The sequence below is a fragment of the Schistocerca piceifrons genome, chromosome 3 (genome assembly GCF_021461385.2).
Source record: "Schistocerca piceifrons isolate TAMUIC-IGC-003096 chromosome 3, iqSchPice1.1, whole genome shotgun sequence".
NCBI lineage: Eukaryota > Metazoa > Arthropoda > Insecta > Orthoptera > Acrididae > Schistocerca > Schistocerca piceifrons.
The window spans coordinates 34,514,917-34,530,803 of NC_060140.1; the positions used below are offsets into that span (position 1 = coordinate 34,514,917).

Consider the following 15,887-nt stretch of genomic DNA (forward strand, 5'->3'; position numbering starts at 1 on the left):
CACAAATAAACTTGACACTAGGCAGGTTGTGATTTTACTACATTCAGTTTTTTGGTAACTGGTGCATCTTTGAAGGAACAAGCTCAGTTAATCGAACACAACACAGTCAGCCAAAATATGAACGATATTTGTAATTCTGCGAAAGGAAAAGTGGCATAGGGCCATTAGAATTTCATCGATGTTTTGTATTTTCGAATCACCTTATGCGTTAACATGTACAGTTGAAGACACTTGTAAGCACAATGAGTACTCAGAACCAGAAATTACATTAGCGGGTGTGTCTGATTAATAACGATAGTAATTGTATTTATTTTAAAATTGGTTATGCAGTACAGTCAAAAACGCTCAACAAATATTTTAAATGTCGTTTTACCTCTACTACCTGTTTTGTAGTGCAACAGAGTTATTTTCATTTGTATTTCTTGTTACACGTAAGTATGCACATACATTTGAAGATGACTTTCTTTATAACGCTTATTCATGAATCCATGTTATTTACGTTGCAATTTACGAGATACGCACGACGATGAGTTATCTATCATCATTAGGAACAAAATTACAAAATTCCGTCTCACACGTTATCCCTCGCCCCCTCCCCCCACAGAGGCCAATCTATTAACAATAAACGTTAATAAAGACGCCACCATATTTGATGTTGATTAAATACCTCCACACAATATATTTCCTGTGCGCTCCAGACGCTATGGAGGTAACAGAATCCGCCAATTTTTCGCGCTCCGATTAGAGCAAATTTGCATTGTAAGCGATATGACTACCGATTATTAAAGAAGTCTTAAGATCGTGTAGATAGTTCAGACGCTATCGATAGCTGATAGTTTATCGATGTTTAAGTAACACTATATTAGAGAGACAAGCATGTGTAGCCACTAACATAGATGTCACTTTAGCAAATTGTATGGCCGTCCAGTGACCAATATGCAGTTGTCATCAAAGGGATAACTGCCAGTAACAGAGGGCCACAAGCAGAGGAAATCATGCTGTAAGAGGTTCCTGCGAAGGTAACTGCAATTTGACTTATGTAGAAGACCTTACAAGCCACTGACTGAAAAGGTTAAGGAGTCTATTCTCATGCCTAGAATTTGTAATGAGGATGGGTCAAAGACGATTGGATGGAGGGAGTCAGCAGAATACCTGCTGACCGCCGTACTTCCTGATGACAACGCTAATACTGAAATATACGCACAACTTAGAAGTGCACAGGATAACGAATAGGGCAATCAGATGTTCGTGGTACTTCATGCTCACAAAGTTGCTGTTGTTGTTGTTGTTGTCGTCTTCAGTCCTGAGACTGGTTTGATGCAGCTCTCCATGCTACTCTATCCTGTGCAAGCTTCTTCATCTCCCAGTACCTACTGCAACCTACATCCTTCTGAATCTGCTTAGTGTATTCATCTCTTGGTCTCCCTCTACGATTTTTACCCTCCACGTTGCCCTCCAATACTAAACTGGTGATCCCTCGATGTCTCAGAACATGTCCTACCAACCGATCCCTTCTTCTAGTCAAGCTGTGCCACAAACTTCTCTTCTCCCCAATCCTATTCAATACCTCCTCATTAGTTACGTGATCTACCCACCATATCTTCAGCATTCTTCTGTAGCACCACATTTCGAAAGCTTCTATTCTCTCCTTGTCCAAACTAGTTATCGTCCATGTTTCACTTCCATACATGGCTACACTCCATACAAATACTTTCAGAAACGACTTCCTGACACTTAAATCTATACTCGATGTTAACAAATTTCTCTTCTTCAGAAACGATTTCCTTGCCATCGCCAGTCTACATTTTATATCCTCTCTACTTCGACCATCATCAGTTATTTTACTCCCTAAATAGCAAAACTCCTTTACTACTTTAAGTGTCTCAATTCCTAATCTAATTCCCTCAGCATCACCCGATTTAATTTGACTACATTCCATTATCCTCGTTTTGCTTTTGTTGATGTTCATCTTATATCCTCCTTTCAAGACACTGTTCATTCCGTTCAACTGCTCTTCCAAGTCCTTTGCTGTCTCTGACAGAATTACAATGTCATCGGCGAACCTCAAAGTTTTTACTTCTTCTCCATGAATTTTAATACCTACTCCGAATTTTTCTTGCTGTAGCAAGCCCAAAACTGGAAACGCACCTGGTTCGGACAGCGTTTACCCTGAGATCGTGCGGGTGGTGGGTCCACTGATGGTGCCATATTTGACAGCATTACTAAAAGAGGTGTTGCGGACAGGTAGGATCCCAGCGATATGGAAAAGAGCTAGTGCAGCAGTGATTAAAAAGTGACAGGATAAAGATGTAATCACCTGTTTACTTCTAACGTCTTTGTCAAACTTCAGAAGAGTTTGCTGTGCGACCAGTTGCAGGCGCATAGGGAGCCCCCGGTTCTAAACTAGTGTCAATGTGGTTTCAGAAAAGGGAAGTATATAGATGATACGGTTAATAGAGCTTTTCTGATTGTAGGAAATTCGACAGTGAAGTATGCAGGCGCGCTCACGATTGACATAGCAGGGTACTCGATATTCTTTGGTGGCCTGCGATGTTTGCACGCCTCCGAGATGTCGGTGCCCCTAATGTCTGCGTAAGAGCTTTATAGGTTATTGTAGTGGATGGAGCGTCCAGTGGCTTGTGGGGCAGAGTGAGGTAATCAAAAAGATTACCAAGGGCTGCCCTTAAGGCTCCGTAAGTGGTTCATTGTTCTGAGATCTTAGTACTAAACGCTTACTACATCTGTTAGACGGGGCAGACGCTATTGTAATTGTTTGTGGATACACAGATGACATCCTAATAGTTGTGTTTGCAGACTCCAGGGCGAGACTTGAAGAAGAAGAAGAAGAAGAAGAAGAAGAAGAAGAAAAGAAAAAAAAGACTAATGATGTGTTTGCTCAGTTGCAGCATTGGTGCAAGGGCAACAAATTGACTGTAGCAGTTCATGAAACTACATACATACTTCTGAAGGGACGACTTTGTCTTGCCAGAAATACCTCCCTGAGGCTTGACGGAATCCCTGTAATACGTTGCACTGTTTGTACGAGTAGATATTTAGGCATTGTTTTAGAGTAGACAAGAAACTTTCTAGAACATATGAAATCTGTTATTCAGAAAGCGGCTAAAATCATGCGTAAGACTGCCCGTGCTGGCACTGCTGCCTTCAAATTCCCCTTGCATGTGGGGAAGTTTTCCTCTCATTTGTTATCTGCCGCCAGAATGTAATGGCTCGTATGTCCCTTGAAGCACTCGATGGCATATCCTTTCGTGTTCGGATACGCAATTCCACCTGTATGTAAAAAGTCTGCCGATGTGGTACTAGTTGGTCTGTTCTAGATATTCGAGCTAACTTCTGCCTAATCGTCGGCCAGACGCCTTTTACCCTTGCACACGCTGATCTCTGTTCCACAGTATGCAGTGAGCTGCAAGAAGCACACAGCGGAGACCCTGTCAGGGGGACGGCGTGAGGTATGGAGCTGTGAAGTGGCACTGCCACCTGGGATCGCTGCCGTCATCGGGGTGGGCCATCTCTGCCCAGTTAGCTCGCGGCCACGGGTCTCAGGCGGGCAGGCAGCTCTGTGTGCACGTCACCCGCTGCACACCGCACCCGGCTCCAGTTGTCGGGTGCGCATCATATACAAGGGATCTGTATCTGCACACATTAATGTAGAACGCTAAATGTCGTTGCTGATAAACTTTTACTTGTCTGACGCCATTGAATACAGGGAACCTGTAGGCATTGGACCATGCAATATTACTCGTGACTTCCCGTAACTCGAGAAAACTGAATTAATATACTAGCTCCCATCCCAGCCCAAAAAATGCGAATATGTTCCTGTCTGTAGAAAAGGCTCTGACACAAAAAGTGGGCTACCAGCTGCCTCATTCTACCTTTAAATACTTTTCCAAAAATTCTGGCACGCCTTAAGCCGGATTTTACGTGTAAAAATATGGTAACTTCGAACCTGTGTATCTCGGAAATGGACAATAATATAAAGAAAATTTTTAAGGTTGTTCTAGAACTGGGTCTTGGAAATACGACGTAAAAATTACAGACATTTCCTGTGCATAGCCCTCTCGGAATCCGCGGCTGGGTCTTAGTACCCAAGAAAGGAGTTTTATGGGTGTTTCGCGATAACGGATAAAGATTTTTGAAAACGGGGATACGTCTCTTCTAAATAAATGCCTATAGAACATAACATTAAAATTTGAGCAATTTGCTGCAATTATTTATTATTTCGATTCAGCTTCATACCGGATTTTACGTATAGAATTAGAGCAACTTTGAACATCTGTATCTCGGGAGCAGATAAAGTTACAAAGAAAGTTTTCAAGGTTGTTCGAGATCTAGATCTTACGAATACATTGTAAAAATTTCAGACATTTGCTGTGTATAGTCGTCTCGGAATCCTACGCTGGATTTTGGTCGGCTGGTGACGGCGAAAATATAGTAAAGAAACTCATTTTGTGGGTTTTTCCGAGGAACCATCCATAAACTAATGTAGGCCGTGCAAGTCTCATTAAGGCCACCGCAGACCACATGAAATACAAGAAGAACCAACCACCGATTTGCTCCATTTGCCTAAGCAGAACGAAGCGTGTAATATTCATACTTTGACCCTGTGCTGTAGGGTAGCGACATTAAGATTATTCTGTTGAATATAAAAATGGTTCCCAGCTCACGGGCTGTCCAAAACACTTGACCCTACATTTCTATCACCAATAGAACCCGAGATATAAGCAGCAGAAAATCCCACTGTTATGCCCGGCGTTTTGGAACATATTAGGTATCCATACTGTGGCATGCATACCGATTCAGCAGGCACTTCAAACGGCTACTCAGAAATTCTGATAGTTCTGATAGCACATCTAGCATGTGAAACACTAATATCACCAATACTGCCCTCACAACGTGTAACTTGTGAACTGCTTCCACACGAATTTACTCCTTTGTCACAAAGTTCTGCCTTCTCCATTTTGAGAAAACAAACACTTTTGACAGTTGACATATGGATTCATATAACAACGTCCCAACTCACTTTTAATTCTTCTCCTAGGAACTTTTCCACTTCAAAATAAGTCGTTCTAACATTATTTCCATCGAAAGGTAACTTTCCCTCTTGGCTGAGTCATCACGGCATGTTCTGCTACTCAGACGGTTCCAAACACAAACAGTTGTGTGACCCAGAGGCAGTCCTCACAGCTGTACTTCCGCCTGTTCATATCAAATGCTGCTGCATTAACTGTCTTCTCCTAACTCACATCCGCACCTGCCACGAATTTCTTAAATGATCCGTGCTCTTTTAGTTCACTCTTTCGCTGATGTTAATTTGGGCACTGGCGAACGTCGACTACCATCCATTGGCTGTTTGTTTACAAAAATTCTGCGACGCCAAAAACAGCCACACTGCCGTGTTGCACATTTTGTAGCCAGCCCTTTGGTCCAGTACGCCTGTTCCTGTGTGACGTAATTTTAATCGGGCAACATGCTACCACACCAGTCGTCCTCGTCAGTGCATTTTAATAATACATATTTCGTTTATGACTACTTTACTTCACTTTGCACAAGTTCACAGAATTTATCTTTTACAAGTTCTGCTGTGACCTAACTTAGATTTCACTCAGAAGGAGACCGTGCGTACTTATCAATTCCGATTTAGTCCGAATTTATAGTATATGCGAGGTTTGGCCAGAAATGAAAATAACAGAACTGGGAATTCCGGATGGCCAAGTGTTTAGAGAATAGTATTTTTGGCCCTCGTCAGGAGGCATCAGCAATTTGTCATAGTGTGCTTTCCAGGCAGTGTGGGGCATAAAGGTAAGAGCACAGACTGGCAATCCGAGGGTCGTGGGTCGAGTTCACAATCCTTTTTTATTCAATTTTTACTTCACACCGCAAATAAAGCGAGGTAATGATCGATATATTGTAGTTACTAATATTTTCATGAAAGACATGAAAAAAAGGCAAGTAAAATCTGGGATTGGAAATAAATTTTGGTTCAAATGGTTCAAATGGCTCTGAGCACTATGGGACTTAACATCTATGGTCATCAGTCCCCTAGAACTTAGAATATTAATGGTAAAGGACAGTTCATGGGAAATCATGTCTTTGGTGATGTGTTGTTGTTGTTGTTGTTGTTGTGGCCTTCAGTTCTGAGACTGGTTTGATGCAGCTCTCCATGCTACTCTATCCTGTGCAAGCTGCTTCATCTCCCAGTACCTACTGCAAACCTACATATTTCTGAATCTGCTTAGTGTATTCATCTCTTGGTCTCCCTCCACGATTTTTACCCTCCACGCTGCCCTCCAATACTAAATTGGTGATCCCTTGATGTCTCAGAACATGTCCTACCAACCGAGCCCTTCTTCTAGTCAAGTTGTGCCACAAACTTCTCTTCTCCCCAATCCTATTCAATACCTCCTCATTAGTTACGTGATCTACCCACCTTATCTTCAGCATTCTTCTGTAGCACCACATTTCGAAAGCTTCTATTCTCTTCTTGTCCAAACTGGTTATCGTCCATGTTTCACTTCCATACATGACTACACTCCATACAAATACTTTCAGAAACGACTTCCTGACACTTAAATCTATACTCGAAGTTAACAAATTTCTCTTCTTCAGAAACGCTTTCCTTGCCATTGCCAGTCTACATTTTATATCGTCCCTACTTCGAACATCATCAGTTATTTTGCTCCACAAATAGCAAAACTCCTTTACTACTTAAAGTGTCTCATTTCTTAATCTAATTCCGTCAGCATCACCCGACTTAATTCGACTACATTCCATTATCCTCGTTTTGCTTTTGTTGATGTTCATCTTATATCCTCTCTTCAAGAAACTGTCCATTCCGTTCAACTGCTCTTCCAAGTCCTTTGCTGTCTCTGACAGAATCACAATATCATCGGCGAACCTTAAAGTTTTTATTTCTTCCCCATGGATTTTAATACCTACTCCGAATTTTTCTTTTGTTTCCTTTACTGCTTGCTCAATATACAGATTGAATAACATCGGAGAGAGGCTACAACCAACCAGTGCCTCCGTTTCGTGTCCCTCGACTCTTATAACGGCCATCTGGTTTCTGTACAAATTGTAAATAGCATTTCGTTCCCTGTAGTTTACCCCTGCCACCTTTAGAATTTGAAAGAGAATAAAAAAATGGCTCTGAGCACTATGCGACTTAACTTCTGAGGTCATCAGTCACCTAGAATTTAGAACTAATTAAACCTAACTAACCTAAGGACATCACACACATCCATGCCCGAGGCAGGATTCGAACCTGCGACCGTAGCGGTCGCTCGGCTCCAGACTGTAGCGCCTAGAACCGCACATCCACTCCGGCCGGCGAAAGAGAGTATTCCAGTCAACATTGTCAAAAGCTTTCTCGAAGTCTACAAATGCTAGAAATGTAGCTTTGCCTTTTCTTAATCTACACTCCTGGAAATTGAAATAAGAACACCGTGAATTCATTGTCCCAGGAAGGGGAAACTTTATTGACACATTCCTGGGGTCAGATACATCACATGATCACACTGACAGAACCACAGGCACATAGACACAGGCAACAGAGCATGCACAATGTCGGCACTAGTACAGTGTATATCCACCTTTCGCAGCAATGCGGGCTGCTATTCTCCCATGGAGACGATCGTAGAGATGCTGGATGTAGTCCTGTGGAACGGCTTGCCATGCCATTTCCACCTGGCGCCTCAGTTGGACCAGCGTTCGTGCTGGACGTGCAGACCGCGTGAGACGACGCTTCATCCAGTCCCAAACATGCTCAATGGGGGACAGATCCGGAGATCTTGCTGGCCAGGGTAGTTGACTTACACCTTCTAGAGCACGTTGGGTGGCACGGGATACATGCGGACGTGCATTGTCCTGTTGGAACAGCAAGTTCCCTTGCCGGTCTAGGAATGGTAGAACGATGGGTTCGATGACGGTTTGGATGTACCGTGCACTATTCAGTGTCCCCTCGACGATCACCAGTGGTGTACGGCCAGTGTAGGAGATCGCTCCCCACACCATGATGCCGGGTGTTGGCCCTGTGTGCCTCGGTCGTATGCAGTCCTGATTGTGGCGCTCACCTGCACGGCGCCAAACACGCATACGACCATCATTGGCACCAAGGCAGAAGCGACTCTCATCGCTGAAGACGATACGTCTCCATTCGTCCCTCCATTCACGCCTGTCGCGACACCACTGGAGGCGGGCTGCACGATGTTGGGGCGTGAGCGGAAGACGGCCTAACGGTGTGCGGGACCGTAGCCCAGCTTCATGGAGACGGTTGCGAATGGTCCTCGCCGATATCCCAGGAGCAACAGTGTCCCTAATTTGCTGGGAAGTGGCGGTGCGGTCCCCTACGGCACTGCGTAGGATCCTACGGTCTTGGCGTGCATCCGTGCGTCGCTGCGGTCCGGTCCCAGGTCGACGGGCACGTGCACCATCCGCCGACCACTGGCGACAACATCGATGTACTGTGGAGACCTCACGCCCCACGTGTTGAGCAATTCGGCGGTACGTCCACCCGGCCTCCCGCATGCCCACTATACGCCCTCGCTCAAAGTCCGTCAACTGCACATACGGTTCACGTCCACGCTGTCGCGGCATGCTACCAGTGTTAAAGACTGCGATGGAGCTCCGTATGCCACGGCAAACTGGCTGACACTGACGGCGGCGGTGCACAAATGCTGCGCAGCTAGCGCCATTCGACGGCCAACACCGCGGTTCCTGGTGTGTCCGCTGTGCCGTGCGTGTGATCATTGCTTGTACAGCCCTCTCGCAGTGTCCGGAGCAAGTATGGTGGGTCTGACACACCGGTGTCAATGTGTTCTTTTTTCCATTTCCAGGAGTGTAGCTTCTAAGATAAGTCGTAAGGTCATATTGCCTCACGTGTTCCAACATTTCTACGGAATCCAAACTGATCTTCCCCGAGGTCGGCTTCTTTCAGTTTTTCCATTCGTCTGTAAAGAATTCGTGTTAGTATTTTGCAGCCGTGACTTATTAAACTGTTAGTTCGGTAATTTTCACATCTGTCAACACCTGCCGCGTTTGGGATTGGAATTATTATATTCTTCTTGAAGTCTGACGGTATTTCGCGTGTCTCATACGTGTTGCTCATCACATGGCAGAGTTTTGTCAAGGGTGGCTCTCCCAAGGCTGTCAGTAGTTCTAGGGGGATGTTGTCTACTCCCGGGGCCTTGTTTCGACTTAGTTCTTTCAGCGCTTTATCAAACTCTTCGCGCAGTATCGTATCTCCCGTTTCATCTTCATCTACATCCTCTTCCCTTCCTATAACATTGCTCTCAAGTACTTCGCCCTTGTTATAGTCCTTCTATATACTCCTCCCACCTTTCTGCTTTCCCTTCTTTGCTTAGAACTGGGGTTCGATCTGAGCTCTTGAATTTCATACAAGTGGTTCTCTTTTCTCCAAAGGTCTATGTAATTTTCCTGTAGGCAGTATCTATCTTACCCCTAGTGAGATAGGCCTCTACATCTTTACATTTGTCCTCTAGCCATCCCTGCTTAGCCATTTTGCACTTCCTGTCGATCTCATTTTTGAGAGGTCTGTATTCCTGTTTGCCTGCTTCATTTACTGCATTTTTATATTTTGTCCTTTCGTCAATTAAGTTCAATATTTCTTGTGTTACCCAAGGAGTTCTACTAGCCCTCGTCTTTTTACCTGCTTTATCCTCTGCTGCCTTCACTACTTCATCCCTCAAAGCTACCCAGTCTTCTTCTCCTGTATTTCTTTCCCCCATTCTTGCCAATTGTTCCCTTATGCTCTCCCTGAAACTCTGTAGAACCTCAGGTTTAGTCAGCTTATGCAGGTCCCATCTCGTTAAATTCCCACCTTTTTGCAGTTTCTTAAGTTTTAATCTACATTTCGTAACGAATAGATCGTGGTCAGAGTCCACCTCTGTCCCTGGAAATGTCTTTGGTAATAGGAACGCGAATGAAAGTGGTACGGACTGACTGTTATTATACCGAAACGATACACACTAGGATCAAGTCCTTCTTCATTGATTTTTGTTGCAAAGACCTGCAGAGGGACAGGTGCGACTTGTGCGTATCGACGACTTAAGAATAAGATTATTATTTACAGCAAAGGGAGGTTGTATAACATACGGTAGACACAGGCAGTGGGCACTTGGAAGTGGATGTACACAGTATAGTAGAGCAACCAATGGAAACTAGTAAGGGAGAGTACTTTGTGGTAGTGATCAAGCAGCTGATGCGGGTAGACAGAAAGTTGAACACGGACACACAGAGCAGCAGCAGCAGAAACCTGCAGGCTCGCAGCGCTGCGCCGACCTACCTGGTACTCGCACTTGAACTCGTGCTCCATGAAGCTGAGGCGGCGCAGCTCCCAGGACAGCTCGAAGGCGGTGAGGATGGGGTCCTTGGAGGAGAGCGCGATGAGCGAGGGGCTGGCCAGCGCGCGGTACGCGTTGATGCGGGACCGCGAGTGCCGCAGGGAGTCCTCCTGGCGCGACACCACGCACTCGTCGCAGCCGCACCTGCGGGCCGCCCTCACTCTCACCACACTGGCACACGGTTCGCAAAGAAAAGGTAAAGCCCGTAATTGTCTCCCTTTGCGACGCGTGCGTCTGAAATTTAGCTCGTAGGGCCGTAAAACCTCCCTCTGCAATTGTGCAAAAGCGAAGCTTCCTGCTACCTCGGGCTCGGCGACGCATCCGACGTCACGGGGTCGACACGTGCGAAATAAAAGGCTCCAGCTGAAAAAGTTTATGTGAGATATAAGGTGGGTCAGCGATGTCACACTGACACCACATTTCAGCAACTCCGAGGACACAACCCCACTGAACGCGGTTAGACTTCTCTGGAGTGTAGAGCGATCGCTATTTTTGCTCTAGTATACGAGTTGGAAAGACCGGGGATCGTCGAAAATCATTTGACCAAATTTGAGCCCTTCCACAGCCGTCGAGGTTGCCTGCCTTCGGGTGCTAGTGCAGCCACTCAGCTGAATGGATATCGAAGTCTCTAGAGGTACGTTTTTAACGTGCTCAGCAAAGATGCGTGGGTGGCACAGAGGGTGTTGCCGAAGTCGGAGGTCTCGGAGGGACTCTTCGGCATTTTATTCGCGAACGTGCCAATGTTGCACCCATCCGTGATCACGCCACAGGAGAGTGCAAAACAGGACGGATGAAAAAGCATTTGCTGCTTCGGATGGCGTTCAGATTTCCTCGAATGGTATTCAGCGGTTCCTAGTGGTAACACACTGTACGGTAACAGCAAAAACTGCGGTCGCACTACACTTCAAAGGGATGAGATCACGTTCGACGGGGTTACAGCCCCCTAATATCCTTAGAGTAGAGTCGAATCCTCCGGGGCGATGTCAGCACTGTAGAAAATGGTCAAGAACGTGGTCCTGTTGCTCATCACAACTGCCGAATGTCGTTATCGACTGCAAATGTGTGGTAGTCGAGAGGTGCATTCATTGATGGCCTCTGTTCCATTCCCTGAGGGCTTTTCGTGTCGATTCTGGGTGTCGGCGCCTCTGAATTGTTTTCCTCGGCTGTCCGCAACAAAACCGCACGATTTCAACTCTGGACGTGGCGGTTCTGACCTCCATCAGACATCAGGCATCGAAACAAGGGCTGAAATGTGGGTTAGGGAGACGACCGTTCAGTCATCTGACATGTCAAAGATGGGGTTGGTGACATTTGGTGCCAGCGTGACATCAGTAAGCTGACAGTTCCTCCACAGCTGCGACCCCTCGCTGTTTCAAGCGCCGCCGGGCCACAGCACGGTGGCGCCGCAGGGGACCTCGCTTTTGCGCGATTACACAGGAAGGTTGTAGGCACCTTTGAGCCAAATTTCAAACTTACGCCTCACAGTGGGAGACAATTACGGGCTTTCGAAAAAGTGACCTTTTTTTGCACAATGTTACACTTAAGTCACACTATAGAGTAAGACTGCTGAAGCAGGCAAGCGGTCGAACCGTGATTCAACCTGTCGTGTTGCCTAGGTATCCCTTACACTAACGTCCTCCAAATTATGCAAGTCCACTTTGCTTTAAGCATGTATTTACGTTGTCCCACAGCTTTACCACTCCATCAAAACCGCATACCTCATCGGCAACAATCAATGCGTCTTTGTACCTCATACCGTTCACAAACTCGACTTCAATAATCCTTACAGCTAGATGACAAAACCTAATGGGGTGGCACCTAATATCGCGTCGGACCTCCTTTTTCCTGGCGTAGTCCAGCAACTCGACGAGGCGTGGACTCATCGAGGGGTTGGGAGTCGCCTGCGGAAGTACCGAGCCGTGCAGCCTCTATAGCCGGTTTACGATTTTACGCACTAAATCATCTCTAAATTATGGAATTAATGTCGGGCGATGTGTGTGCTTCAAAAATGGTTCAAATGGCTCTGAGCACTATGGGAGTCAACTACTGAGATCATCAGTCCCCTAGAACTTAGAACTACTTAAACCTAACTAACCTAAGGACATCACACACATCCATGCCCGAGCCAGGATTCGAACCTGCGACCGTAGCGGTCACGCGGTTCCAGACTGTAGCGCCTAGAACCGCACGGCCACTCCGGCCGGCGATGTGTGTGGCCAAACCATTCATTCGAAGTGACAGAACGTACTTCACATCAATCGCAACACAATTGTGGTACGGTTACACGCCGCACTGTCGTCCCTAACTATTCTCTCGTTGTTTCGGAACATCGAGTCCGTGAATGGCTGCAAATGGTCTCCGAGTAGCCGAACACTGCCCAGTCAGTGATCGGTTCAGTTGGACCAGAGCAACCATTTCATTCCACGAAAACACAGACCACAAAATTATGGAGCGGCTACCAGCTTGCACAGTGCTTTGTTGACAACCTGGATCCAACCTACCGTCACCTGTCACTAATTGCAGTCGGGACTCATCTGACCAGACGACGGTTTTCCAGCCGTCTATGTACTGACCAGTGTGGTTACGAGCCTAGGATAGGATCTGCATGCGAGGTCGTGCTGCTAGCAAAGGTCGTCTGCTGTCCTAACGCATACGTCCGCCGTACGTCCTACGTTGACTTCTACGGTTACGTGTTGCTTGTCCGTTTGCATTTAAATCTCTACTCAAACGCCGCCGCCCTCGGTCATCGAGTGAGGGCCGTCGACCACTTTGTTGTCCGTGGTGAGACGTAATGCCTGAAATTTCGTACTCTTGACACTGTGGATCTCGGAATATTGAATTTCCTAAGGATATGCTAAATAGAACGTCCTATGCGTATAGCTACAACTACTATTCCACATTCTAACTCTATCGATCGTTGTCGTGCGGCCAAAACCACGTAGGAAAGCTTTTCAAACGAATCACCTGTGTACAAACGAGAGATCCGCCAATGCTCTGCCGATATACCGCCATCTGTGCGTGTGCACCTCGCTATCCCATGACTTTCGTCACCTGAGTGTGTGTTTTAGGTTTAGAATCCAAGATGGCTACTGAGCTTTCCCCTGGCGTCACGTGCCACTTGTACTGTGTGTAAAATGGTGTTTTACCTACAAATAATTTGCATATCTTGCTGATATCGCAGCCTGCCATTCTCAGTTTGTAGCCGAACAGCTGACTTGTCCTCAGTTTAAAACGATGTGTTAGGAACAAGTGCGCCTTTATTTGAACAGACAGTACGCTGCGAGCAGCGGACACGTGGTGGCTGCACCGCGTGGGCGTGGCGACCAGCAAGTAGCGAGGGGCGCGCGCCGACGAGGGCAGCTGGCGTCAGCTGACACACACACACGGGACGGACTAGCTCACTGACGGCTGCGATACCCATCTACTAATGACACTGAAACACCGTGCAGCGTTCAGTGCTGTCTAATTGGCAATCTCTGCTGCTCTGCGCACACAATTCGAGAGGGTACGATCCTCCTTTCCTCAGTGAGCACTCGGCCGATTACATTCATTGTAAGACAGGATTTGTGTCCTAACTAACAGCACAGAGAAATATATTTCATTTTTGAAGGGAATCACCGAGAACATCACGCTGTGCTTCGTGCAATCACTAAGACTCACGGAGGCGCCACTTTCTGAAACCGTGCGTCAGCAGGATTTGTATCTCACTCGAGCTGTGCATTCCGATGATTATATATTTCAGCTTGTAATGAAAAAGGGGAATTCCAGTATGATTATTTGGATTCGGTGGAGAAATTCAGTAAACTGCATTGCCTGACGTAACGGCGTTCTCGAGCAAACTTAAAGGCCAGGTGTGGAGTGTGGCCACAAGGTGAGCTTTTGGAACGAGTTTCCAGAGTGTACGCCTGGAGACATCCTCTCTGGATCCTGCATTCCACTACACTGCACCAGGACTTCCATAGGACACCGTGCTCGAACCGACATATGTGAACAGTGCACTCTTAAACGATGTTGACCGGCTGTTGTTGTTCACAGGTGCGATTTACGGGGGACTTTCCCGAAGTGTCTGTGGATACACCAGTGCAAATAATCCGCAAACGGGTGAACAGTTGAATAAGAAAAAGTCCGGGATTTAAGTCGCACCATGTATTTATATGTAAACCACACATAAGGACAAACCACACAATAAACACTACCTGTTGGTTTCTACGGCTGTCTAGTGAAAAAATGGCCGGAATGGGTAATTTATCATCTGTGGTGGGAGATTCTGAAACGTTTTCTAATAATTTGAATGACGTACACAGCGATTTGCCGATATGTGCACAACACTGTGTCCTGTGAAATGATCTAGCGACGATACGGGTCACATACGGGGAAATTCACTGACGCGAGCCACTTCGGCAAAGAACAGGGCGCGGAACGTGGCAACCGGAAGCTGGTCGGCCTCGTCTGTGAAGCAGCACGAGCGGCGACCTGTGGCAGGTCGTACCACTCAGCCCACATTGCTGAATACGGCCTCAGGAACGTCCTATTGCGTTCACTTTTCCACCTAATGACTTCGCCAATTACAGTTGCAGTGGGCACGAGATCACCTACATTCTGCCTCGGATAGATGTACAACTGTCTGCAGGTCAGACGAATCACGTTTCATGTTATACCAGGTCGAAGGTCGTGTCCAGAGATGCAGTTACCTACGTAAACTGCACCATTCCACACGTGGTGACTGTCGGAGCAACATTAATCTTTGGAGCCCGTAGTAGTAACTGGAGGTGCCGTGGGAGCTGTGGACTACGTGTACGTCACCTGCACCGTTTCAGACTGGATGTCTTGCCTGACAGTGGGATAAGTATCGGTGTCAGCCGACCAGAATCCTGTTACAGTGGTTTGAGGGCCGTGACAGTGCCGTGACGCTGTTACCTCGGTCGCCACAGCCGCCTGACCTCAGCCCTGCGGCGCTCTCCTGGGACGATGCCGGCCACCGGCCCCTCAGTTACGGCGACTTGGCGACCTGTGCCCAGACATCCGGCACCACATCCGTCGGGAAACCTACCGAGGGCTCGTCGGATCGGCGCTATTGAGAATCGCTACGGCTCTCCGTTCCAAAGGTGTACCAATGCAGGTGATCATTGCTTTGGGCCGTCAGTGTAATTATCGTACGAGTTGACCAGGCGCTTATGTCAACTACAGATGTGAGACACAGAAACTTGGCCCTATAATTTTGTGCCTGCTCCTCTCGCAAGTTGCTTCCGAAAGACAAGTAAACTTAAAATGTACATAATGTCTGATGGATTGCAAAAGAACAACGACACAGCAAACAACATATGTAGAAGGAGAAAATATGCACTGAGAGCAACCGTACACATAAACAAACAAGAAAATGTTTTCTGGAACATTCTCCTAGGGAAACAGCGATCTCGGGAATGTCAATAACATTTTGCTGAGAACAGTCTTTACCACACAAATATTTTGTTTAAAGTGGTAAAGCGGTGACCGGTTTCGATCTATTGCACT

At 46.6% G+C, this 15,887-nt stretch overlaps 1 protein-coding gene across 1 annotated transcript in view; it reads right to left on the minus strand.

Moving 5' to 3' along the window:
- Positions 1-10,796, minus strand: part of LOC124788372 (transient receptor potential-gamma protein-like) — a 389,094-nt gene extending 378,298 nt beyond the window's left edge. Inside the window, exons 1-2 of the mRNA XM_047255637.1 lie at positions 10,786-10,796; positions 10,319-10,520 (exon numbers count right to left, since the gene is read on the minus strand). Coding sequence (XP_047111593.1) covers positions 10,319-10,520; positions 10,786-10,796 — 213 coding nt within the window. The remainder of the gene's footprint in view (positions 1-10,318; positions 10,521-10,785) is intronic.
- Between the last annotated feature and the right edge of the window lie 5,091 nt (positions 10,797-15,887).